Source organism: Cyprinodon variegatus, unplaced genomic scaffold (assembly GCF_000732505.1).
Source record: "Cyprinodon variegatus isolate N-32 unplaced genomic scaffold, C_variegatus-1.0 Scaffold154, whole genome shotgun sequence".
In the NCBI taxonomy this organism is placed as follows: Eukaryota; Metazoa; Chordata; class Actinopteri; order Cyprinodontiformes; family Cyprinodontidae; genus Cyprinodon; species Cyprinodon variegatus.
Window position 1 is genome coordinate 585,688 of NW_015150607.1, and position 26,469 is coordinate 612,156.

General features: G+C 36.3%; 1 protein-coding gene across 2 annotated transcripts in view; it reads right to left on the bottom strand.

Moving 5' to 3' along the window:
• Positions 1 to 26,469, bottom strand: part of ptprn2 (protein tyrosine phosphatase, receptor type N2) — a 195,764-nt gene that overhangs the window by 135,963 nt on the left and 33,332 nt on the right. For both annotated transcript variants that reach the window (XM_015377467.1, XM_015377466.1), the window contains exons 3-5: positions 17,054 to 17,167; positions 5,296 to 5,534; positions 1,651 to 2,098 (exon numbers count right to left, since the gene is read on the bottom strand). In XM_015377467.1, coding sequence (XP_015232953.1) covers positions 1,651 to 2,098; positions 5,296 to 5,534; positions 17,054 to 17,167 — 801 coding nt within the window. The remainder of the gene's footprint in view (positions 1 to 1,650; positions 2,099 to 5,295; positions 5,535 to 17,053; positions 17,168 to 26,469) is intronic.

A 26,469-nucleotide genomic window follows, 5' to 3' on the forward strand; every position in this document is an offset into this window, starting at 1 on the left:
AGACACAGTAAACGTTCTTTTGAATGCTGCATCTTCACCAGTCACCTTTTTGTAGCTATTAAAAAGCTTCTGGCATTATTTAAACTAGCAGGTTTCCTTGCACAGACTGGGCTTTATAGGTTTAGTGGAGGATGTTTTATTTCCGGGTGGATCATCTAAATAAATGGTCCTCCTAATTATTAGATCCTCCTAAAAATTATCAGTCATTCTGCTGATATGTTTACCGTACATACATTGGCTGTCCTACGTGCTCGTCCCCATTTTCCGGTGGTAAATCTGACAGTGGAAAAATTGCAAATCTTCTTTTGGAAGGTAAGCTTGTATGAGTGATGCAAAGAAGCAACTTTTAAACAGCGTGCATGAGGAAAAATGGGCTTATGCATGCTGTCACATTGGCCAGATAGCAGTAGGAGTTAGTTTAGCTTGACAGACGTTAGCATTATGTTGCTATGGTTAGTTTCTCAATTTAGTTAGTGTTGGTCAGGGTGATTCCAGAAGCTTATTAGTCTTATTTCATACTTTTAAACTAGTTTGGATTGGATATTTGGTGGAAAATCTTGTCATGTCTTGGCATTATGCATCTGATTCAGACTATAAACAAGAGAGGAAAGGATATTAATCAGCATGATCAGGCAAAACAAATGCATAAAACAAAAAGGAACACCAGTAATATTGCCTACAGAGAAGCCAACATAGAGAGGTCTTTTTTTTTTTTTTTATCAATGCCTCTAAAAACAATAAAAAGAAAATGTCAGATGCACACACTGAAAACACGTGTGTCTTCTGTAGAAATGTTTGTGGTCAGAGATTTTGTAACACAAATTTCCTTTTTCACACCCCCAGAAGTATGTTTGGAGTAGTCAATGTGAATCGTATGTCTACTTTCAAGAAGAATCATGATGATCATTTATTTCATCACAAGTGTAGGTTGTGCATTGCACAAGCGGAATCAAATTATACAAAGACAGAATCTATATAGCCCCTTTTAGTCATACACCCTTTAAGAATGGGAAAACATTTATACACTGTGGACATGCAGCTAAACGTCAAAAGTCACCTTTTGATCCAAACTAGAAGATAATCAGTTCAGGCACACATACATGAATCTTTTAGAATAGCCTGGATTTCAACGGCATTCTACATCCTTTGAAAGTACATATAAACTGGAACTTTGCCATAAAAACAGACAAATACCTCAAAAGTGTTTTGAAAAGAAATCTTTTTGGTTGTTTCTTTTTTTATGTCAGGAAACTGGGTCATGGCCACATAAACGTGGTTTCCCTGCAATCTGCTAAGGATGACTTAAACAAATATTTATAAAATAAATATGCATGATTCTGATCTGGGATGTATTTCAGAAAATCTGCAAAATTCAAACTAAAACACAATATTCATGCTTTAATAAATGCACTAAAATAGTATCATATAATCATTCAAACCTGGATTAAAAATGGGTGTAAAATGTTATTAATGGACCAAATTTGGTATTATGTTCATCAAGGTTTATACATTTTTAGAATGTACACATTTCTAATAAGGGCTGCAATTGTTTTGAATGAATCAAAAACAGTGAACAAGCAAATATGAATGATAATCTAAAACTAAAAAAGAAAAATCTGTATACAAACACTGCAAAACAGCTGCACCTACCATCCATGACGCTATGAGGGTTTTTTGAAAGGAGCTGATTTGAGCCAGCCTTGAAGAGCAGTCTGTCAAGATTAGGCTTTGCAGGGTTGGAGCCAAAAGCAATCTGTGGGTCTGCACGATTGCTCTGAGCAGGCTGCAGGTAGCTGAGGTAGTGGAGTTTCCCCTTTGGCCATACAGGCTCTCCACCAGTAAAGCCCTGCTGAGTACCGGATGCCCCTGGAAGAAGCTGCTGCACATGGTTGGAGAGGAGCTTACTCCTGTCAGGTTCATGGCTTGAGTAGCCTGTACTGAGCTTGGGGTGTCTGCCATCTCCACTCTTGGTAATGACTTTGGTGACTGGAGGTTGGCCAGCTCCTTTCTGGAGGCTGTAGATTGTGGTCTCCTTCCAGCCTTGATTTGGCTTTAGCTGGCTGGGCTTTTTCGGGGCATCAGGTGTGATATCTTGATTCTGCAACACATTTGAGAAGTTTTAACAATGTTTTTGATAAATCTATTGGATGTATTGTCAAAATGTTTATTTGAAAATCTGACGGTGTAAATAACACAAGTAATATCCTTATCTGATGCAAAGTTTTCAGTCCATAGCTATCTAATCAATTTCTTGAATTTAGTTTTAGTGACCATCTGTAAGACTTTGCTATATTTTTATTTATTTATACTTATTTAGAGCAACAGGAGTATGTTGGCTTTTGTGTAACAAGCTGCGAGAGACAGTGTGTTTTAATATCACATTTGTCATTGTTCTGAGTTTTGAAGACTTTACAAATTTTAATGTTTAATTATCATTACCACAAACACAAGGACGTTCTTCAAGTTTCTTGAGTTTATAACAACATTGTATTAATTTTTTTAGGGTGATACTTGTTTGCTAATAGCATCTTACTAAGGTAAGGTTTTAAGCTTTAGCATTAGGAGCTGCAGAGCTAAACAATAGTTCATTTTCACATATTGTAGGCTGATATTTTGACCTTTTTCCTGAAGTGTTTAACTGGCTGAACTTTAAGATGACAAGCTAAGACTTTTCCCCTTCACTTGGGGTGGTAAAGTGAAAATATTTGTGACTTGTTACCAATTTAAGGTTTTGCTTTTTAACCTTTTGCATAACATGCAAAAGGGATAAATAATATAAGTAGTAGTTTACCTAGGGTGACCACAGTGAGATTAGCAAAAGCAAAAAAATAAAATAAAAAAAACACAAATTCTGGTCTTAATATTTTTTCATTAAATTAGACTAGTTGAAGAACAGTTATGGTTTTAACATTTTAGAAGTTTGCATTCTCTGTGTTTAGAAAGAATAGTTTAAAAAAGCAAACTATTCAGATACGCTATGACAAGACAACTATAAAAATGACTCTTCTGTTTTGGAAAATGAATCTGTAGCAATAGTATCTAATTGTTTTAAGAAAAACTTGAAAGGTTAAAAAAAATGTTGTACAATTATAAAAAGAATTATTCAACTTTTTCAGTTTAATAATAAAAACTGTCAGTGTCACAAATATTTTATCAAACAAAAATGTGTGTGATCCAGTCTTTAGCTTTCTTATAGTAAATATTAAAGCATTAAAGTCGTGATTGGTTGAGTTGAGTTGGTATGACAAGTTAAATGTATTCACAGGAAATTGTGCTAATAAAATCCAAATATTTAGATATTTAGACATGTATGGGTGACGAAAAGTTATTTGGTTGCCCTCATGTTACCACAAAAAGCCAAGATCATTGTCCTTAGTATTAAACTGTAAAGTGGTTTCTACTATTCTGGGCTGATAGATAAAAAATATAGAGAGCAGTTCACTTTGTGAAGGTAAGATGTTGACTTGTGCTTTACTCATTGTCCCATTTGAAATACTATCAGCGTTATATTTCCATGCAAACCTTTGATTTAAAGTGTCTCTTGATTATATGCTAAATAATTTCAAAATTGAGCTATAATTTATGACATAATTACCAGGTGTTAATATAGAAAATAATATTCGATAACATGTACCTTGCCAAGTAAAGATTTTGAATAGGAATATTGTAAACCTTAAGCTCTTTATTTTTTTGCATTTTTCCTGAAGAGCTGATGTGGGAACATTCACAGGATACATTTTTTCAACTTGGCCTGGGCTCTTCAATAACTATTTAGCCCGACAAGAACATCAAATAAGCTGCAGCGGGGGTCAGAGCTGATGTGACAAGCTTCAGAATAAGAAGAGAAGCAACCTGGGCTCCACCAGACAGGACAGGATATGAATAGGGATTCTAGATCAAAGACAACTGCCCTTGGAAATTGCATTATGGAAATCCCAGATGAGATAGTGTCACTCAAATAGTAATTTCATGCATTTCCACAACACACCACAAACTTTAAAAGCATATCCTCCCACTCAAAAATTTTACAGCAAACCCTTATCTAAATGGGGGATAAAATGATTTCAAAGTTACCCGTATGAGTTTATATTTCACAAAAGATGAAATATGTATTTGCATTACAATGTGCTGCTACGTACACAGACATTTAGAGGTCTTTTTAACCATTTGGCAATGGAGATGGAGTTGATACTGGCACCAAACTGTGCGATTTTGTCTTTTCTTCTCTTTTGTCATTTTGTACTGTGAGGAAGGGGAATCATTCTTTCCATCTGAGTCATACGGGCCCACGCACACAGCATACAGTACATCTGATGCACTGAAAAGCATTATTATCCATGTCACTGCAACACTAATACTAGCTCTCTCCCTTGGTGCCATTTTCTGCCTTTCAAATGTATACAGAGAAAATGTCAGTCTTTCTACTGCCAGCATACAGAAAGACCCATAATGGCATTAGCGCAGCAAGACGGAGGTGCTCTGCCATTCATGCTAACCATGTTTGCCTCTTTCAATCACACCACACAACAAAGGCCTTCGTTCCATCAATAAGGAAGGTCCTGAACTCTTTAACTTTGCATTATGGATGCAGTGACACTGCAGCTCACTTATGAGAGATTCCAGGCACATCTTGGACAAAGCGGGATGTCCACCCTAAATATGATAGTTGAATAATGTAAAGGGGTGATAGAGGACCTTTGTGTAAGAAGGGTCCCCACTCAGTGGGAGAGAGGGGGCCAGAAAGCAAGAAACAAAAGCAAAGCAGGGACAAGGGGGCAGATGTAAAAGACAAAAAATGACTCCTCTGCAAAAGGGTTATTATAGGAAGATATCCTCTCTGACCATATCATTAGAGAAAGATTGTGTAGTTTTTATGGGGACTTTATAGAGTATATAGAGTTTATAGAGATTTATAGCCCTTTGCAAAAGTATTCAAACCCACATTTTGTCAAAATATGACAATACATTTCTGATGTATTTTATTTAATGCCTTGCACGCAGTTGTATTTAGGAGTCCATATTTGGCAGGTAGTGAGTCATTTTACTATGTTTAATAAAAGCAGAGTAAAAGACTTTATGTACTAAAAAACATGTAAAAAAGGCATTTAGCCCATTCCATGTTTAACTTATATGTTTGAAACCATACCCTTTCAAATTTCAATACAGTGATCTAGAAAATGTGTTGATTTTGAAGTCTGTGAGTAGATCAAATATCATATTTTAAGTCTTATTTTAGGTTTTTACTTTTCCTATTTATCACAGGTATTTATTTCCTTCACAGAGTTGGAATCTCACCTGATTTACTGGTTGGTTTCCATTTGTGTCAGCCTGCGGCATGAAGCCCAACCCTGTAAGATACGCCTGAAGGTTTCTGCTCAGCTCTGTCTGTGTTAGACTCGGCTTCCTGTTTCTGGGGTTGCTGTAGGCCATCAGATGGCTCAGAGGTGGACTCTGCTGGCGTAGAGGGATGGTCCTCAGTTTGGAGAGTTCTCTGGAGATGACCTGCTGAGTAATGTCGTCCTGCCATGTCAGTCCTGCAGAGAAGTTAAGAGGAAATTGGTTCAATGATAGATAAAACCCAGCTGTTAAGTTCCTAAGAACATAAAAAACTATTGAACACTTCAAATAAGAATAATATGTAAAAATAAATAAATAATAATTATTCTGTATATATCTTAAAATGTATTAATGTCAGAATCAGAACTAACTTTAATGGCAAAGTTTCCTGGGCACAGACTTGTCTTCAGTGTTCTGTCACTTATAATCAATAGTAGAAACAACAACCTGCCTCTGTAAAAAACAAGTTTAATGGGGCAATAACATTATAGACAAGTGTATATTTGTGTAAATAAATAAAAAAAAAAAGGAACAAAGAGTGAGGTAGTGAATAGGATTTTGTGTCAGACTAGCCTGGTTGTTCATTGAGCTTAACAGACAGACAGCCTGAGGAAAGACGCGCCTCTGTGGTGGTTTGTTTTTGCCATTAGCACTCTGAAGCACATCCTTGAAGGTAAGAGTTTTTTAACGGCCTATGGCAAGGAAGTGTGGGGTCGGCAGAGATGATAGTTAATGTGAATAGTTTACTGTTAAAAATCAAACGGTGGTAATGTTAAAGACTAAATGTTGTGGATGACAGTTACCTAGGTAGCCCAAAACCTCCTAACCTCTAAAAGAATATATGAGGAAATCTCTTTTAATAGAAACTGGCATATTTAGCTGGCTGGATAAGATGGAGTGCTAGAATGGAGGTAATAATGATGATATAAATCTAAAAGAATATATAACAATAATAATGGTAATAATTATCATTATTTACAGTGACCTTTGCATTGGCATCTTAAATTACCACTAAAAAAGTAAAATAAATAAGTTAGCAGAAATGTGTTTAAAATGAAAGGTAATAGCCCAGTAATAAACCTAAATGCTTGTCTATCCCCACCCATCCAACAGAGAAGGAGACACAGTCCCCAAATACAGCATCCCCTAATAAGTTTCTGTTTTGAAAATGACTTAGCAAGTAGTACCTATCTTATTTGAACATCTTTCATCAATAATTGTGTGCAGTTTAGTCATTACAACATGCATTTCAATGAAGGCAAAAATGCAGCAAGTTTGCATGTGCTTCCTGCTGAACTGTTCATGCAAACCCATATACAGTACAACATGTTTGAAGATCTCCTCTCTGTTTGCAAAGAGGTTTGCATGCTTTTCCAAAATTGGAAAGCTTGATGAAGCTAAATGTGTGCATGCATGACTGTTCGTTCTTTGGGTCTTTCTTTTAACCCTGTAAGGAACTGGTGACCAATCTTGGTTGGACCCAATGAGCAGCCCAATATTAAGCCAGTTTAGAAAGTAGATAGATACTCTTAAAATGCCCTACATGCATACAGGTGTGAGAACAGAAGCTATTTAATACAGACACAACATCTCAGAGTATAACTGATAGAAGGCTTAAGAATGCAGAATAATACTTAGTCATAACCCTAATAACATATTTAGCTTGATTGATTTTTTGATCACTTATTAAATGACTTTATTCTTTTTTTGCCATATAAATGTTTATTTTTTGTATCATTTTGAAATAATTTTGGACTTCTCTTATTAGCCCCTTTAATCTTGTTGAATTGTTTCATTCTGACTTGGCTTTGACTTTGGTCCTCAACATACAGTACACAGAGCATGCCATAAAACAGTTTAAAAACTCACAGTAAAGGAGAAAAGATAGATACAACAACCATTCAACAGACCCGAGGAGAATGCTGTTCTGCAGCCTGATGCCTTTCCAACATTTCTGCTAATTGCCAACACATAGCTGTGATGCAGAACTCCTGGGCAGGGGCGAAGCACAGCAGTGCCAGGACCAGATGGTGCTACCCAAGCAAAGCAGACACCAAAAATGTGGCTCTTTTCCCAACATGCCAAGAGGCACCGAATTCCATCAGCAAAGCGGATCAACATACCTTAGATGATATACTTCCCATCAGTGCCAAGATACCCACTGATGGCACTTCAGTTGCAGTACAAAAGCATTTTAATGAGAAACAACTAAATTCACAGCAGCAAAGATTAATGCTTATGTACAGGAGTCATCTAAACAACACTGCATCTGTTAATGACGTAGACATGTTTAATATCAATGAACTAAAAAGTCACTGTAGAAATATGAAACATTAAGGTATTAACGCTGCAGAATGTCTTCATTAGCCTTGTTTCTCGCCCACACAAGATATTTTCAAAGGCATTCATGAGCACAGATGAGGATCTGAGTGCTAAAGAGGAGCCACGCATGCCTCCAGTCATTCTTGGCAGCGCTGAACAGAGCACAAAGCAGCGTATGTTGTCACCGTTCTGGAACGCAGCTCAGCCATCCATCCATACAACAATGACAGTTAACTACCTATGGCTTACCCGATGTGGGGCCGACTGACTATACGTTGCCACAGTGATGATCATTTACGCTATTAACAGCGTCAATGGGGATCTCAGGGCTGGTGTTCCATATGCTACCTGCAGTTTACTGCAGCTGGTTAAATGTTTTCAGAGTAAATGTGTTATTGCATCCCAAACAGGGTGAGACTAGCTTCATTGCCTGTGACACCTCTATCCCTTCATCTCCTGGGGAATGCACTCATTTCTGTATATTCCAGAGGTTTTTTTCTGAGCCTCTGATGGGCACTCATAAGATGGAAAGGTATATTCAGACACAAATTACAGTGCCAGAACACGTCATTTTGTACAGCAAAAAAAGCCAATGAGAACTGAGGCTTTTATGGTTGGATTCCTCTCAATGGACCTCTAGGCTGATTAACCTGGCACAGAAGAGTTAAATGTCATGCAATATCCTCAATAAGTCCACAGTCAGAGCAGACTTCCTTGTCAAGTGCTGCCACTTTCTGCCTGTTAACAGTAGCATCCCAGCTCGGGTAAACGCCTCAGTTAATTAACGCCTTGCCATTAGCACAACAGCTTTCAAACAAGCATGATATTTCAGTTGGCCTCCTGTTTTCTGTATGACAGGGAGGATGGGGGGTGGCTCTCCTACATATTCAAAGCCTATTAGATGATATCCTCTCTACATGTCTTCTTGCTTCATCTGGTGTTTTTGAAATGCAGATTTCCCCCTTTCCTTGCTTCTGTCCACCAACTGATTTTAAATGCATTAATTGAAAAGACTGTGAATAATTTAGCAGTCAGTTGTGCCTAATTAGTCAAAATGAAATGTGTCACTCCCAGTTTGACAAATGAAACAGCAAAAATACAAAGCTTTCACTTTATTCTTTGGTGTTCAATATATAAGAAAGGAAATTTTACTGTGTCAAGTATTTCAAAAGCATAATCTTTTTTATTTAAAATCCATATTATATATCCAATTATAATTATTTAAAAATATGTGAATCATGGGCAAACAAAATAAGTTAATTTTTTATGACTAATCCCTGTATGAAATGTGAGGAAGTTATGCTAATTGTTTTGTTATTAAGGACATATCGGTCTAATAAAATCCATGTTTCAATTTAATTTCCAATAACACTCATCCAGTGACAGATTGATATTCACAGCTATGTTTTTTCACATTTTCAGAACTATCTGTAAGAACTTCGAAACTTTGGAGACTCATGTTTACTAGGTTTGCTATTCTATCATTTAGAGTGTGCTACTATACGCTGTTTCAATGCATATAATGTGTGGTTTGAAAATGCATTACTAAAATGAATGCATGAAGCACAAATGTGTTGTTTGGTATACTTATGACATTTAAAAGTTTAATATGTGACTATACTAATTTATTATGTAATAATAATATTAGTAAATAAAGATATTAAAGTCATTTTTCCCTTTTGCAGAAAAAATAATGCAGTTCTCGTGTATTTTCAATATATCCATACATGTCTTATGGACTAGTTCAATATTAAATGGACAATAAATTGTTCCAAAATAGCACAAAATAACCATGACCTTTCCCTTCGACTTAACTGCCAAGGTTAGAAACATATTTTCTTGAGTGTAGGTAAAAAAAATCGCCCAAGATTTACTTTTAGGCAGTACTGTTATTCAGGATTTTCAAAAAAAAAAAGAAGTACTGTAAGAACAAATATGATGCTACATAAAATACAGAGTTTTATTCTGACCTCTATGTGTCTGCTCTTTAAAGCTGGAAAATAAGTGGTGCTAAATTGCACGTTCAAATTATTTTTTTTATCAGGTCCAATAAGTGGGCCCATCAAAGATGATTCATCAAGATTGCTGCACAAATCTTATGATGATTTTTTTCTACCCATTAGATTTGCAGATTGCACATTCTACCGGCAGTTTGAAAGTCACCATAAAAGGAAGATGAGGTTCTGAGTGATGTAGATGGAGGTTATAATGAATATTAAAAAAAAAAAACCTATGATAAGAATAAATAATATCTATAGTGCAACACATAGCTACCAACCATGCCAACCTCTAAATGTTTTTTTTTCTTTTTTTTAGATAAATATTACTCTACTACAGTTATTTCTGACAGTCCAAAAAAATTTGCATGTGCAGTTTGTGTAGGTTGTGTTTTTGTGTTTTTTCCCTCCACCACCAGGTGGCACCTGGTTCTCGTTGGCCCTCTCACACACCTGCGGAGGGTTACCTCATTACCGGAGGACTCTTAAGCTGCTGACTGCCACTACCTCGACGCCAGAGTGTTTGCTAGTTTTGGGTACTCTAGCCAAGCTGAGTTTTGCTGAGTCAAACATAGTTTTTGTCAACCTGAGTCTTAGCCTTGTGTTTTTGTCTTTGCCTCTCTGCAGGAAGTCATCCTGCATACTGGATGTTTTGGACCTTCTCCCCCTGGAAGGATTGTCTGAGCTTCACCTGAGCTGGTGATTCAAACTGGAGGTTTGGATCTACTTTTCCCCAAAGGATTGTTTGAGCTTCACACTGAGCAGGCGATACATCTCCACAAGAAAGTGTTCAAGTACCATAGGAAATCTAAGTGGCAGTAAGCTCCTCCGTTCCTCAAGGAAACACCTCAATCTGGGTAAACTCTGTCCACCCTCCAACGAGCAAGTCAATCACTGGAACAACCCACACCTACTGGATTCAGAGATCGACACCTTTTCTGGAAACGTGAGTCCTTTTGCCTTAATTCCCTTGTGCAAATCGAAGCTCAATTTTCCCACTGAGCCTCAACTAACCACAGGAACTTCCCCTACACTTTTAAGTCCCGGTTTGCCAGTGTTCAGAGCAGCACTGGGCCCATCTCTACCAGTTCTCAATAAACCTGTTAAACCTTCCCCTGGTCTCTCTGTTTGGTTTTCTGCATGTGGGTCAGATCTTTGCATAAAATCATGACACTGCCTGTTTCCATCTGGATTCCTGCAACCCTGGATCTGTCTGTTCCTGCTCTGATCGGAACCCCTGACCGAGTTAATGATTCCTTGGTCTCAGAACTGTCCTGTTCTGGACTGTTTTCCCTGACCTGGCTCGGACTTCTGCCTGTTTACGGAGGCTGCTGCATCGGGGACAAGCTCGGCAGCCCCCGCCACATCCTGTCTGGCAGTCCATCGGCTGGATCCTGCCTCACTCTTAGGAGTTGGACTGAACTGTTAAACCAGGGAAGTGACTCACTTAGATTATCATCTTCCATTTGATTATAGTGGTCACTTACCTGTGTTTCTCCCTCAACCAGAGCTTCAGTGATGGGTGGAGCCCCGCCTCCCCCCGCAGCCCCTGCTTATCCGCAGATTCACAGCTCTGCGCTTTTGTTTGTTTTTGTTGATAAACACTATCAACATTCCCACTGTCAGTCTTGCCTAAATACTGGGGCCCTCTGCCCCGCTTTATGACAATGAAACATGTAAGTGAACTGAAGAACCATGATTCTACAGTGAAAGGGTTACATTAATAAGGATAAAAAAGATTACCTTTACCTTCATGGTTCCTACTTAGAAGTGGCAGAAACAGCTTGAAAGCCACTCTGTGAACCCTGTAACACTGCCGAGGGGGGTTGGGAAGGAACAATTTGATTTTAGTGGCTGTTTCCCCAGAAAGGTTTTCTTTTTTGGCAATAAAGTTAAAATAGGACTGTTTCTGTGATGTCAGTTTGTGGTCAATGATTCTCCTTGATGGGCAGCTCCTGTCAATATAGCTAATACAAATGTCACAACACATCATCTTAACTTGTCTCCGCAATGAGAATATATCTGCTGTACTGCACAGGTCGAAAGGACAATCGACTGCAGGCCACTGTAGTTTAACATGGTCCATCAACTAAATCACAATTACTCTGTGAAAGGATTCATGCTGTATTGCATTCTGCCAGGCCCTGTCTACTCTTCAGTTTGTGGTCAGAACTCAAATTGTAACATTTGTGTTAGCCACTGCAGAAAGCTTAAAGTTAGAGTTACAAGCTTTCAGCACCTTGAAAATTAAGTGATTTGGGCGTCAAATGAAAAATGAAAATGCTGCTTGTTTTTTTTTTTCTCTCTCTTTTATCCACCTTACTTTTATCTTTTTAAATATTTGATGTGTTTCTTGTGTTTCTTCTTTTATTTTTTTTATCTGTGATTTGTGAAATATAAATGTGTGTCTGAAAGGTGTACTACTACTGCACAAAAATTGCCCATACTGGGACAAATAAAAGCTACTGAACTGTAAAGCCCCTACTTCACCACTTACCAAATCAAAGCCTGATATGGCAAGCAGTATGCTAAAAATGTTGTTGGATGGAAAAAGTGAATAAATGAAAAAACAAAAAAGGGAAAAAAATGCTTGTATATAATTGACTTGTTCAGTTTTTATGGTGATGAGCTGTCTCTCTGTGCCAAAGGGACGTCTTATGTAATAAAGGATGTATAATCAGTTTAAAAACACACAGAATACAGTAAAAGAAAATAACCCTAAAAGTGACTAAAAACCTAGTGTTTCACTCTTTGTACATAATATTTACCTGGTGAATAAAATTTTGTTTATCATTAAAATAAAGCTGGTCTGAACTATGAAACTATTTAAAACTTTAAACTCCCTCAGAATAGATGTTAGTTTAAAGCTTTAGCAAGAAATTCCTCCACATATATTAAATAATTTTTTTGTGTAACTAGTCTGGAAAATTGTTAACTACTACCAATAGATCTGTACGAACCATCTATGTATAAATTTAAAGTGCAGAGAACAAATCTTATCAATATATAGAGAAACATATCCTTTCATTTATATAGGAAAGGATATCATTTATTCATGATATCCTATCAGGCAGCTTTATATCCATTATGATCTAATTTGAATTTTACTTCAAAACAGCATAAACAATGTCCAGTTACAGGGCAGTAATTGTCGTTCTTCTTTGTAAAAAGATCAAAAAGCAACTGGTAAAACTAATGCTTTAGTTTAGCACTGTTTTGCTCTTATTTATCTGTTTGACATTAAAAAGTATTTGTCCTTTTCCCAACAAATGTGTGATGTTATTGTGTTTTTGTCACAATTAAATGGAGTACTCTATTAAATAACGTTCAGTAGAATACAAAATTAACCTGAGAGAATAAAATACTTAATTTTCAGATTCTCTTCAAGAGAAAATCCTGAGGAGAATGCTGAATAAAAAGTCCAGCCCTAATTATCTTGCAAAGGGAAAAAGGGAATTTTCTGAGTGGCCTTGACAAATTTTAGACTTAAAGGTATAGTGGAGGATTTTCATGAATTTTTGAAAACAACTTTAAAAAAAAAACTGCACATGCACCCGCTCCCGAGAGGGAACATCTATTAAACGCGTGTAAGAGCATGCACAAGCCCATTTCTCCTCGTGCAAACTTTTTAAGTTTAAGTTGCTGTTCCCTTCGCCATACAAGCAGACTCACCGTCAAACTCACCACTAGTAAGATAAATTGGGGACGAGCATGTAGGATGGCCTTACGTAAACATATAACCATAATGCAACTTTTAATGACATTGCAAACTTTTGATTTTTAGCAACTTTAAAAAAAAAAAAATTGTAAAAAGTTGACAATTATTTTAATGATTCACCCAAAAAAAAGGAAATCCTCACTTGTAAAAGCTGTGGGGTGATCTTAGATAGACTGTGAGAAATAAAACTCTGTAGCTGAAGTAAAACAATAGTAAAACAAGAGTAAAAATATTTTAACTCAGGATTGCTGTAGAAAGCTTTGCTAGTTATCACTGGGTGCTAGTTGTTGCTGTTAAGGTGGCACAGCTAATTATTAGGCTAAGGTTCAGGTTAGTCTTTCACACATATCCATGTTGGCTTGGGTTGCACTTTCCCCCCTAATAAATGAAATCAATTTGTTAATTGTGCTGTTGTAGTTACAAAAGTTATCTTGGTTTAGATCCTAATTGTGTTGATTATCTAAAACATTTTAGAGTGATTAGAAGAAGACAAGAAAACCCTAAGGGGATAAATACTTCACTTTACAACATAGTAGTTGGACATGTTCACTGGTCTTGAATAGGTTGGTCAAATAAAAAAAAAATACAATTTTCTTATTCCAAACTTTCAAAATATTGCTTCAGCCTGAAGAGCATGACAGCCTGCTTGCTTAGTGATTGCAGTTAACTGAACAATGTCTGTTCAGGGTAGACGTTTAGAAAGACGCAAAGCAAATATTTAATTTAAAAGACTGTATATCAAATTCAATTAACTGCAACAACTGAAGTTATTCTTGGTACAAGGCGACGCAAAAACAAATATTTAGTGGAGCTTTAATGAGTCCTAAGCAGTATGACAGCGGTGTGCGTGGCTATAAACTGTGTGGACAGACTGTGGCTGCACACAGTGAATACTAAAGTTGCTTTGCTTTGGGTGCTGCCCGTGAAATATAAAAGTCATTTGCAGATGGATGAGTGTGCCTTGCATTCACAGGTATTGTGATGAAAATTTTATACCAGACAATGTGCAATGCCGATGGGGACACATCCAGACAGCCCAAGCCCCCTTTCTTCAAGGGTCAATTTGTATTGATTTGACTGACATTGGTGTTGCGCAGCGAGCAGAGATTGTGTGATTTTTACCTGCTCTGATGCAAGATAAAAAGGATTGTAAATCGATTCCATTGATGTTCGTACTGTTTTTTTTTCTCTCCCTCATCTCTTCAATTTAACTTACAGCACAATGGTCCCCACAAACCTGTCTGATTCAAAAAGGACCCCCCCAACAACAAAAAAATCCGCACCACAAAGATGACACTTCAATAGCTGTTGAGCTGATAAGAAGAACATGCCACTGAGCATTACCTGCTCATTGTGAACTCAAAGGCAGATAACGTTCGCTGTCTGTGGATGGGGAGTCTTACAGACAGTGAAGGGGGGGTAGCCTTCAAAGTGATGATGTCATGTCTGTATAAGACTCTCTTAAGGCACAGGGTCAAAGGAGGAGGATGAGAATTAATAAAAAAATAAAAGAAATAAAATCCACATCTGTTAATATCCTCCTCAGTCTTTCATATATTATCATAAAAATAAATGCAAAAAAGTTTGCAGGGAGTTTTGATTATGTTTTTTTTTGCTCATGCCTTCTATTTCACACTTTACCCACACTTTATAAATTTGAACATTTGTTTGAAAATATTAAGGTGGCCCACAAAGACAATTTGGACACTGGACCTCTATGGTCATGGTCTTGTTAAAGATTTCTACTGCTCCCTGGTGGGGTATAACTGTCAGTGCAGGAGCATGAAGATATAAGGTACATTCTAAGTGTAAGTAAACTATAACCTCTAATAATAATAGAAATGTTCGACATGCTAAACTCATGCTCACCAAGTTTTTTTGTTGGTTATTGTTTCACAATAGATATTATAATAACTGCACAAACTCAACCAATTCATTAGATATAGTTTTCAGAAGGCCATAGACATTTTTATCACAGAATTCTACATCTGGCTCAGGGCAGAACATTTTGAAATTATGATGAAATGCAAGCTCAATTAAATCACATTTTCCAACATTTACTTTTAAAAGATTTCAGTTTGTTTATTTATCTGGCTTTGACTCTCAGGAAGGATGCAGTCATTTCTGCAGTCAAAAAGCTAATCTAAACCCCACAACATTGTGTGAATATAAACTTAATAATAACTTAAATTGTAACAGCAATGAGACTGTCAAAATGTGTACAGAAAACATGACATTTACTTTCATTAAGTTAAAGAAAATCAAGAAAGAATTTAGCCTCCAATGTCTCTCTTTATGCATCTAGTTTGTTTTTTTGTTGCTGTTATGGCGAGATTTGAATGATAAATATCCATTTATCACGGTTTTCATTTCACTTTAAACTTTAATTTTATGACGACACAACCAGGAAGGAGTGTAATGTATTTTACTGGGAATTCATATGATGCAGCAGCAGAAAGTGGATATAATTTGTGAAATGGAAAGAAAGTAATACATGAATCTATAGCTTTTGTTGAACGAAATATTCAGTTCATTGTCTGAAAAAGGGAAGACAATTGCAAACCTACCCAGACATAGCTATCTTCCTAAAATGCTGGGGAAGGAGGAAATTAATCATAGAAGCAGAGGAGGTTCATTGTATCTAGTGGGGCTGAAGAGACTCACAGCTCAAGTGTAAGAATAATTTCACACAATGACATCTGTTGTATACAAATCTGTCCTTTGTAAAAGGATTGGTAAGAAAAGAGCAATTTTTTCAAATAAAAACAATAAGAGGTCATTTTTGCATTTTGCCAGAAGCCATGAAGTAGATACAGCTACACAGATATTGGAGTTTAAAAATCTAATACTGCACATTATGACTAACACACCATGTGTAGGAATGTCCCAAAGTCTAAATCCAACTGAGACTGAGACTGCTTATTGACACTTTCCATCCAATTAGATTCAATTGTATAAGACGTGAGGCAAAAGCAGTAAACCTAACCCCCAAAAAAGTTGTATCTATAATTACAACATATTTTTCATTATTATTTGTAGAAATGTATTTCAGTCAGAAATATATCCCAAATACTATCAAAGCAAAAAAAAAAAAAGTAATACCACTATACAGGGAGCTAAGTGTGTATTGCCTATTCTTCATACAAACTCACACCATTGCCTTAAAGGAAAGAAAAGAGAAAATATGATCATTTGAATATTATTTATTCTTATAAAACATTGATTTATATAAATGAGCTAATGAAATAATCTAGTTTATGTGACAACAAGATTTAAGATTTTGCAAGGTGCTGCATGTTTATCATGTAGATGCTTATTTAACAGCCTGAAGCTGTAACTTGCTCTAAAGCTCATGATCATCCACCGACTGGGTGTGCGAGACTGATGCGATTACCCTGCACACATCACACTTACTCATCCACGAGATTAGCTCTGAATGTCCAACTAGCAACAGAGCCAATAAGACTGGCTGCTAGAGTTAAAATGATGGCCAAACAATGGGCTGATGTGAGTCAAATGACCCGTCCCTGCTCTATGGCAGAGTGTAGCGCCTGCCAAAGAGACAGCTTGGTTGATTTGGCTTGCCTCTCACCGAAAGGCATTTTCTGCGAGACCTGCACTGACAGATGACGAATGAAAAAGAAAGACTCTCAGTCAAAGACAGACAGGCAGTTTGTACCTCTGTGAGCCAGCTTCTGTAGGAGGATCCTGAGGCGCTGGAGAGCGGAGGATGAAATATCATACGTGTACAGGTCTGCCCCAGCCAACTCCTGACACCTTCCAAACACTCCATCTACAGAGGAAGCAGACAGTGAAAACAGGTTCAGGGGGTGTTTTGTTGCAACTTAAAGTGAGAAACACACACAGTACACATTCTTCAGCATTTTGGGGTTTTTTTGTGCGATTTTGTTGATGCCAAATAACATCTGCAAGCTCAGATGAAAAGCTTTGCTGTGAGGCACCTGTGTTGTTTAGCACATCTTATTTTCTCTCTTTTAAGGGGGGCTAATAGCTGACATTTCTTCCTTAGACAGCTCCATGATAAGCACGCTTTTGTGGCAGAAGGGACTTTATCTGAGACCTTGGTAATCTTCCTATCAGTAGGCCTCCCGCTTCGGTTGCCGGGCAACCAACACCATAGACTCACTATCAACCCATAATTCAATGGCTGCTCTGGACCTCTGATGAATACTGAGGCTCAGGGAGGCATGTGGGGGTCAGACAGCAGTGCGTAAACAGAAACTTGGAATTTAAATTAACCGAGCCGCCATGTTTTTTCAGCCAGAAAGATGAATTTCTGCACCTTTTTGGCTAAAATCCAAGATGTGACTCAGTGATGTTCTCAGGAGACTCACATCTCTGTGTTCACGTATGTGAGCTATCAGCAATAGCATAATCTGAGAGTCAGTGTAAACTAGTGGGAACTAATGATGGGCTTCAACACTTGGTCATACACCACAGCTTCCCATTAATTAGCCTCAAGACGTCGGGGAATGACAGCAGACATCGATAAGATTGATGCTTTCATCTCGGGAAGCACAAAATAAACTAATGCTAAGTAGATTTACTCTTTTCACTCCTAACTTTGCTTTTATATTAGCAACAAACAGGGGAATGCAAATCTCAAAGACCTTTGTGAATTTATTTGTTTGGCTTCTGATAGATCTGTGATTTCATTGCAGGATTTTGTATCCTGAAAGGATGCATTGTTCTTATGGTTTCTGAATCTCCCCATTAAAAAAGGAACTGTGTTAGGATAATTATCATTGCTAATGTGTGAGTTTATTACAAATTAATATTAGCTGCCTGGTGCATGTCAGAAATGATGTTTTCGCCAATAGTTTATCTAATTAAGACAGTTCCTCTGTCCAGATATACAATTATAATCTTCATTCCTTACATGGCAAATATTTGGGAATAGAATAAGAGCGGTGTCCTTCAGCTAAGAACAAAGTGAAACATTTTGATAAGGCTGGAGCCATGGATGTCTCCTCATCTGCTAACATGCATGATGTAAAATGTGATGATGTGGACGACTGGAATTGTATAAAATGCCTCTTTAACCGTTAACCGGGGCCACTTCCCAAGAAGTGAGGGGGGTATGCAGCTACCTTCAGTAACTCGAGGTAACTTCTCTGATCTGAGTAAGATTACAATTTCCATAAAAATCTGTTGTCATGTCTCAGTTATTTAATAAGCTTAAGTAGATACAAAAGATTCATTAATTCTTTTTTTTTTTTTTTTTTTCAGGAAGACACCTTTATTATGTCTCCTCTTTCTCTCAGATGTCCATACCTTTTTACTTATGCTTAAGGCTGCTTTTCACCTACAGTAGGAAGCTAGCCGTACTCTAACTTTTACTCCTGTTACATTATCTCAACTTTGAGAGGAGATGTCTGTAATATCATCTTGGCACCTGGAGCTTATGACAAAAAACAGGAATTAAATTAAATAGATTTAGATGGATATGTCTTATAATTTAAGAATACAATGCACATTTAACCCTTGTTTTGGTGGCATAAAATTACATTAATTTTTTTTCATAATTTGGGTCCTTATATACACTGTGCTTGTGCTTTTCAGCAGCACAATGGATGAAGCATATTGTAGCTGCTTGTTTTTGGAATCTCTTTCTTCTGGTTATAATCCTTAGACTATGGCCATTTGTAATTATCTGAATGTAGACTTACTGGTAAATTAAGAGATTTGCTTTTTTCCTCAGCTCTCCCATCACACAGAAGTTACAAGTAGCTTCTACATTATCGACGTTGGTGCCCTAATATGTCCGTTAATTTCCAATGAAAGAAGAACAAATTGCCGCATCATAATTGCAGTAGTGTGGGTGTTGTCCAGTGTGTTGTGGTGATAAAAGATATCAGCTGAAAGGATAGAGATCAACATTTCTAAATCCATCTATATTCTAAACCTATCTTCTACAATAATGATGTATTGATTAAAACAGTATATATAATAGAATATGAGTGACTTAAATGAGATTTATTCATACAATGGTCGATAAGGAGGTAATGTAAGGAGCAAATTAGTCCTCATACTGTATAGATTAAGCTTGAAGTAGATTTTCTTCTTGGTGATTTGGGGATCTGATTGCTATGCAGCTATTTATGACTCATTGTAAATTACATAGCAAAGCAGGTACCACAAAAGAAAATTGAAGATTGGATAAAACTTCAATATTTTTGTGACTCCTTTCAAACTGTTAAATTCATATTTTATTCAGGCTAATTTCACTTACTGAAATAATTCCTGCCTGACCAAGACTCTGGGATCTTGATTTCCAAATGACATGGGGATTTACTTTTATCTAAAAAAAAATACTTTTAACGAGCAAGAAAATGTCTATTTCTTTTTCTTCTCAGTCAATTACTTGGAGCTCATATGATCTATGAGGCTGTTAGTGTGTTGACTCTAAAGTCAGTCTACTCCTTGTGAAGCTTTCCCAAATATTTGAATGGACTTTCTTGACAATCTTCTAAAGGCTATGGTTATTCCTGTTGCTGGAGCACCTCTTCCTACCACACTTTTTCTTTCCACTAAACCTTCTATAAATATTCTTGATACAGCACATAGTGAACAAAGAGCTTTTTGAACCCTTTAGAAATGACCTTTTATGACTTATACTCCTAGTGGAGCGGGTCAGCGATTGTCTTCTTGACATTTCTCAAGTCAGCAGTAATTCCCTATTAATGTTTAGGATGCAACATAGTCATAACCTCAATATATTAAGTTGTTGTTTAAAAACAAAAATCTGTATCTTATTAAATTTGTAAATTTTGGATTTTCCTTGTCCGTAAGCTTAGATCATAACAGTTAAAAGAAATGAACACTTTACAAAAGTACTTGATGTACTCCATGTACCTGAAACAGGAAGTATTATAAACATCTTATAACCTGGATTGTCCATGACAGTCTCCAGAACGAGTTGGAGGGTGTCACAATGTAGGGGGATGTCAAAATTAATTCCAAAGTTTGCAAAAAAATCCTAATAAACCAGCTAATTTCATGGTGTTTTTCCACTGATTTCTGTGTCCTCATTACATAAATCATAAAATCTGACATGGCTTTAAGTCTGGACACTCTAATCCTATCCTAAAAGGTCCAGGTGTTTTCTAGATGTTCGGTTTCTCTGCCGGATATCAGATGCCAGTTCTAACAAACAAAAAAGCTTGGGGAGATTCAAGACTCAAGAGAGGATAATGTTCAGCAGTTATTTTGAACCGAGATAAACTTTCTGCCCACAGATTTTTGCACATCAAAACACACCAACTGTCTTCTTTTGTTTGCTCATATTTGTTTGCCAAAAATCTATTCTCATCTTCCCTGGTGACATAACTCACTCAATGAATCCTTAATTTTCGTGTCAAAACTGGAAAACGAATCTGTAAGTGCTAGCTCTATACTAAATCCAGTAGTGGTTTTCTTGCTGATGGCAAATGTCACATGTCCATTTTCAGGGTAATTTCCATTATCAAAGAGAGGTTTTGGTGCTCAAGGTGCTTTGAAACAAAAAAATCCTTGTTTGGCAAACAAGTAATTGAATTATCGAGGTTGCACCAAACACCAAGGTTTGTTCTGGCACGTTTCTGCTCGCATACCCAAGACCAGAGGGATCAGAACGAGGCTCACTGCAGTTGACAGCTCAGAGAAAAAAGAAACAAAACCCAACCCCCCCATGCTATTTTTGACAAGAAAAAGCACCATTTTAATTTCAGGCCTGGAGGAGCGCAGCATGTGTTGCATCCATGGAGGATTGTCAAAAACGGAAAGTAACATAAAAGTAACATTTAAAAAAAGGCACTATTTGTGTGAGAAATATTTAGTATATGCATTTTATTTACTTCTCTTGTTTAATTATGAGGACAAGTGAAAGGCTTTGACCGACAACATCTAAAATACATTTTAAAATCAAAAAATGCAACATGTGAAAGGGGTTTGCATACTTACATCCTTCATCTGTTTTTGCTTTTTTGTCACACTAAAATTTCTGAGTAAATACAAATGATGATTTTAATTCTTGAGGGAAATTAAAAGCTTTCCAAACCAACTCTTGGTGGTAACATAATTGTCACTTACAAGAAATAAAATGGTTTACGGTGACTGAGGAGATGTTTTGTCCCACTCTTTTTTACAGAATTGTTTTTATTATCTACTTCTGGATGTTGCAAGCAGAAACAGGCTGTTTAAGGACTCTCAGTGACATTTATATCTGGACTTTGACTACATAAAACCGCTATAAGGTTTTTGTTTTGAGCCACTCTGAGGTGTAGTTCCTTTTGGACTTTGGATTACTGTCCATTTATATAACCCAGGTATGCTAAGAATCAATAGTACCTGCTAGAGAGCCGATCCAGCACTGCATTTATCACTGCTATTAATCAAGGCTGAAGGAGGTTATTAAAAGATCAGTCTGATGCTTGACTGTACTGTAGGTATAATGTTTTGGTATCAGTTTACACAAAATATAATCAAATGCAAAACCTTATCAGCGCAAAAAATATTTTCCTAAAGGATTTGCAGATAATTTACATTATTTGGGCAAATATGAGGTGTTTCTTTGTATTGTTGGGGGGAATTTTAGGTGTTAAAAACATGTTACCTAGACAGTTTTTTTTTCTTTTTTTTTTTTTTTTCTTTTGGTGATAACAAATGAACTAAACTGAGTTCAGTGAGGTCTGTGTTGCTTAGGATGTTGCTCTGTGTGATTTTGTGGCCCAGATGAGCCTCTCCTGGGAAGGATCACCACTTATTTGTATTTCTGCATTTGTAGGTAATGGTTGTGATGAAACTGAACCCTAAATAAAAGTGGTTTATCAGAATTTAAGTCAATTAAGTCAACATGGGAGGCAATAACTTTTTCACTTAGAATAGTTTAGTATGAGAACCTTTTTCCACTCATTAAAAGTATAATTTAAAGGTGAATTCCTGTACTTTAAGAAGCAGTTAAAAAACTATTATTTTAAATAGGCTTTTTTCTTTTACGTTTTACTTTTATTGTAATTTTATATCCGTGTTATCTGTTTTCTGTTAGTATATTATGTTGTTATTTTATTGGTTTCCTGTACAGTTCTTTGTGACTGCTTTGTCTGAAAGGTGCTTAATACTATACAGGCTTTTGTGGGTCTAACTGTCTGATTTTAATATTTGATGATCTGTAAAATGTTATTCATGACAAAAAAAAAGTCTTTTATGTGGCTAATGCATGTAATTTGTTTGTTTTTTTTAATGATGAGAAACAAAGAAAAAAAAACTTGTTCAATGAAATTCATAATACATGATGAACACTTCACATTACAGGTGAAAAGCAAGATCCTTCCTGCTTACATCTATCAACATTTGTATTACTCATTAATAAAAAAAAAAAACTATGAGTTACTGCAACATTTAACTTCCCGTTTTGGAACAAAAAAATCTTTTTGAATACATTTAATTCTCTTCAAATGTATTTTTGATTACATTTGAAAAGATTTAATTTGAATAAGTTGCATTCTGGCAATACAGAATCTCCATCTGAATAAGCAAAATGTTGACAGGTAAAATAGGATTTTCTGCTAAAAAGGAAGCTTTGGATCCAGATCCCGTCTGTCTTCCCACTGTGACAGACAGTGACATCCGTCTGCCGCTAAAGCCATTTAAACTGTGAAAGCTAATGTAGGAGGATAACAGGAGCTGGAACTATAGCTGACAGTCACCAAAGTATCTGGAGGAGAGAGGAACGGACCCGGGAGACAAATTAAGACGTAGTGGAACAGGTGTATAAGCTGTGCAGCTCTTGTCACGAAAATGAATAGGCTCAAATCAATGTGCCGAAACTGGACCAGATGTGGCGCTCTAGTGAAGAAAAGGTGCGGCAACAAAAGCTATAGTGATCAGACTATGACTAATGAAGTGTTTACGGGCGATTCTGGCCTTTTAGCTGAGGCAGTTGTTGCTTTGAAATGATAATCATATTCATGCACATTTAAATAGAGGAATAAAAAAAGACTCTCCATCCTTTATCAAAGACCTAGTGCTAAAAAGATTTTTTTTTTTGCAGTACGATAGCTTAATTTAAATTTCCATTCTTCTATTGTACTCTTTACTACCTGTAAAGTCAACACTTCATTCTTTCCTTTTTCAGGCTGTACAAACTTGTCAGATATTTCCATGCTTAATGTTTATGCTTCAGCTAAACACGCTGCAGATCAATAGAGGCATCACCTAAATCACTTAAGTTTAAAATACAGTGCAGACTCAGGCAATATTGGCCTAATTGGAAGCGGGATGACCACAGATCGATCCAACTCTGTTGGTTTAAGTGTTTAATAGGAGCCAACCGCCACCCCGAGGGAAACACCCAGCACTTATCCACTGCACTTTGGTTTGAGTCTGTCCAACTAGTGAGTCAAACACTCTGGAGTGCAGAAAATTAAAAGGCCTTTCCAGGTAATCACTTATCCTTTAAAAAAAAAAAAAAAAAAAAACGCCTAGAGCAGCAACTTTCTTAAGATTTTACAGAACACGAAATGACAGCCAGAGATTATATGATGAATAGTTATGATTTAGTTATTCAATAATAGTAACTTTGGTAAATACTAAAAGTAATCCTTTTAAAATGACTTTACTCCACTTGTCCTAATAAGATCTAAATATGCTTATTATGGTCTTACTTAATTAAAATCCTATTTCCGACAGTCAAATTAGTGTAAGGGAAATAAAAACAAGAGTTGTAGCTACAGGATTGAGTTTAGCGAACTTAACAAGTAATTGCTGCCTCATCTAAATGACTGCTATTTTATTTACTCCAGTTTATGACATCAAATCAACATTTCTGCATATTTGTATTCACACCAGAAGTAAGTTATCAGCATTTATGATGAAATGTTTTGCAAAGCAGAAAGTGTTAGATGATAACATGCGGGTTACCTGCTTAACTCAATGATGATTAATAATAATAACCATGAAATATGAATGTGAGAGCCTTATAAAAACAAAGTTTATATAGAGGTTATTTCCAGTGAATTACTCTAAAATGAGATGGCTGTAAGCACTTTATTCCAATGAAAGGTTTTATCTCTGTTCCCTTGTCTTGTTTTTATCTGGGCGTTTATGTTATGTTTCTTCCCTTTTGGACTTTGAGTTTTGAGTTTTCAGTCAACAAAGCCATTCTGTTTTGTTGATCTTTGGTTTATTTTCCATTTTGTGTTATATTTAAGTTGTCTTCAGTTACTCTCTGTTTCCCCTTGTGCCTGCCTCCTTTTCCCTAACTCCCTTCTAGTCACTTCTATCCACACCTGCTCCATATCAGCTAATTACCCCAGTCTTTGTTCTGTCTCCCATATATACTCTCCCTTTGGTTCCTTGTTGTTGTTGGTTGGCTCCTCCTGTGTGTTTTCCCCTGGTTTTTGGTTTCTAGTATTTTGTTCTTGGATTTTGTTTCTGGTGCCCTTTTGAGTTCATTAAACCTGCAAGAATTCATCTTTGTCTCCCTCATCTCCGCTTTTGGGTCCTCATCCAACCTCCACCACCACGTTGGCTTAAAAAAAGAAACACAACACTCTTGAATAGGTTCGCTTATTTGTTGTTGTTTTAGTTGTCTTATCTGTAAAATTTCATAATTATAGAATACTTAATCTTAGTCTTAAAAATAAAAAGCAAAAACAACATACTAGAAAACTTAACAAAATTGTAACATTTTCATGGTGTTTTTTTTTTTTAGGGACTCTAGATCCTAATTCCCTTCAAGACATATTCACTTTCATAACTGCTAGATTGGCTTGCCATGTTAGGCCACCTTAAGCACAGCTATTGCTTCCTCCTAACCATTCTGCATGGCAACTGCTGGGCTGAAGAAGATGTCTCGCCCAGCCGAGAATAAACCAGGTTACTCCATCAGGGACCTGTGTTAGAGTGAAAGTGACAGACCTAGTTACTCCCACTCATCATCTGTCTGTGCTGTGGCTGTCACTCACCGAGAGTCCAGTGGAGAGTGAAAGAGGGAAGACACATGGGTAGGCACAGATGGTTTGCAACCATACTCACTTACAGCATAGCTGCTTATTTGCATTCTGTGTGGAGAACACATTTGTGTATTCAAACACATCATGCTTTTGTAATACACATAACTGGTTATGTGTATTACAAAGAGCTTTTTGAAGAGCAGTTTACGGCTGACACCCTGTTTAACTTGGATCTAGACAGTGGTGTGAGCAAACCTCATCAGCATAAATTAAAATGGTGCACCTACAGCAAGAACATTCTTTCTGCCAGAAGATATTTTGTTATTAAGCTGTCAGCAGTTTCCATCCATTAGCCTCCCCTCTGAATAAATCTGGGATCTGTAATTAAAGTGGCTTCTCCTCTCCTCCGTCCTCTTTACAAGTTCCCCTGAAACTGGGTTAATATGGAAATAAGAAAGGAGGTCTCCAAATTTGCTAATATGGTGCATACCGAAACACACCCTATACTGTTACTGGCTGTTACATTCATTTTCACAGTTGTATTATAGAATTATTTTTGTTGCTGGTTTTCAACTGTATTATTAAGGCTCCTTGCGTTGTTTTTTCTGGTTTTTTTTTTTTTGTTTTTTTTCTGTAAAACAAATCAACCAACATGAATCATTGTTGTATCATTTGAAGATCCTTTAGTAAGAACTAGAAATGACAACATTGAAAGTCGAAAATATATAATCCTGAACATACTATCTGATACTTGAGAATAGTTTGTTTTACGTAATGTCATAGCATTTTTGACAAAAACATTATTTGCTTTAAATTGCTTAATAAAAACAGAGTAGCTATTCTAATTTTCTTTATAGATATTATATATTGAGCACTAAACCATTTTATATTAATTATAGAATATTTTAATTAAAGGAAATAGAGGCAAGTAAATAACAAAATATACAGAGAAGATTAAATATATTTATTTAAATTATGCTTTCTAATAACTGATTATTATAATTTTTTATTTTTTTTAATTTATCCATATATTTCATTACTCTCATTTATTATTACGATAATTTATTTATTTATTTTATTTTACTATTATTATTATTATTATTTTTTTTTTTTATTGAGCATCAGTGGTACAATCTATAAT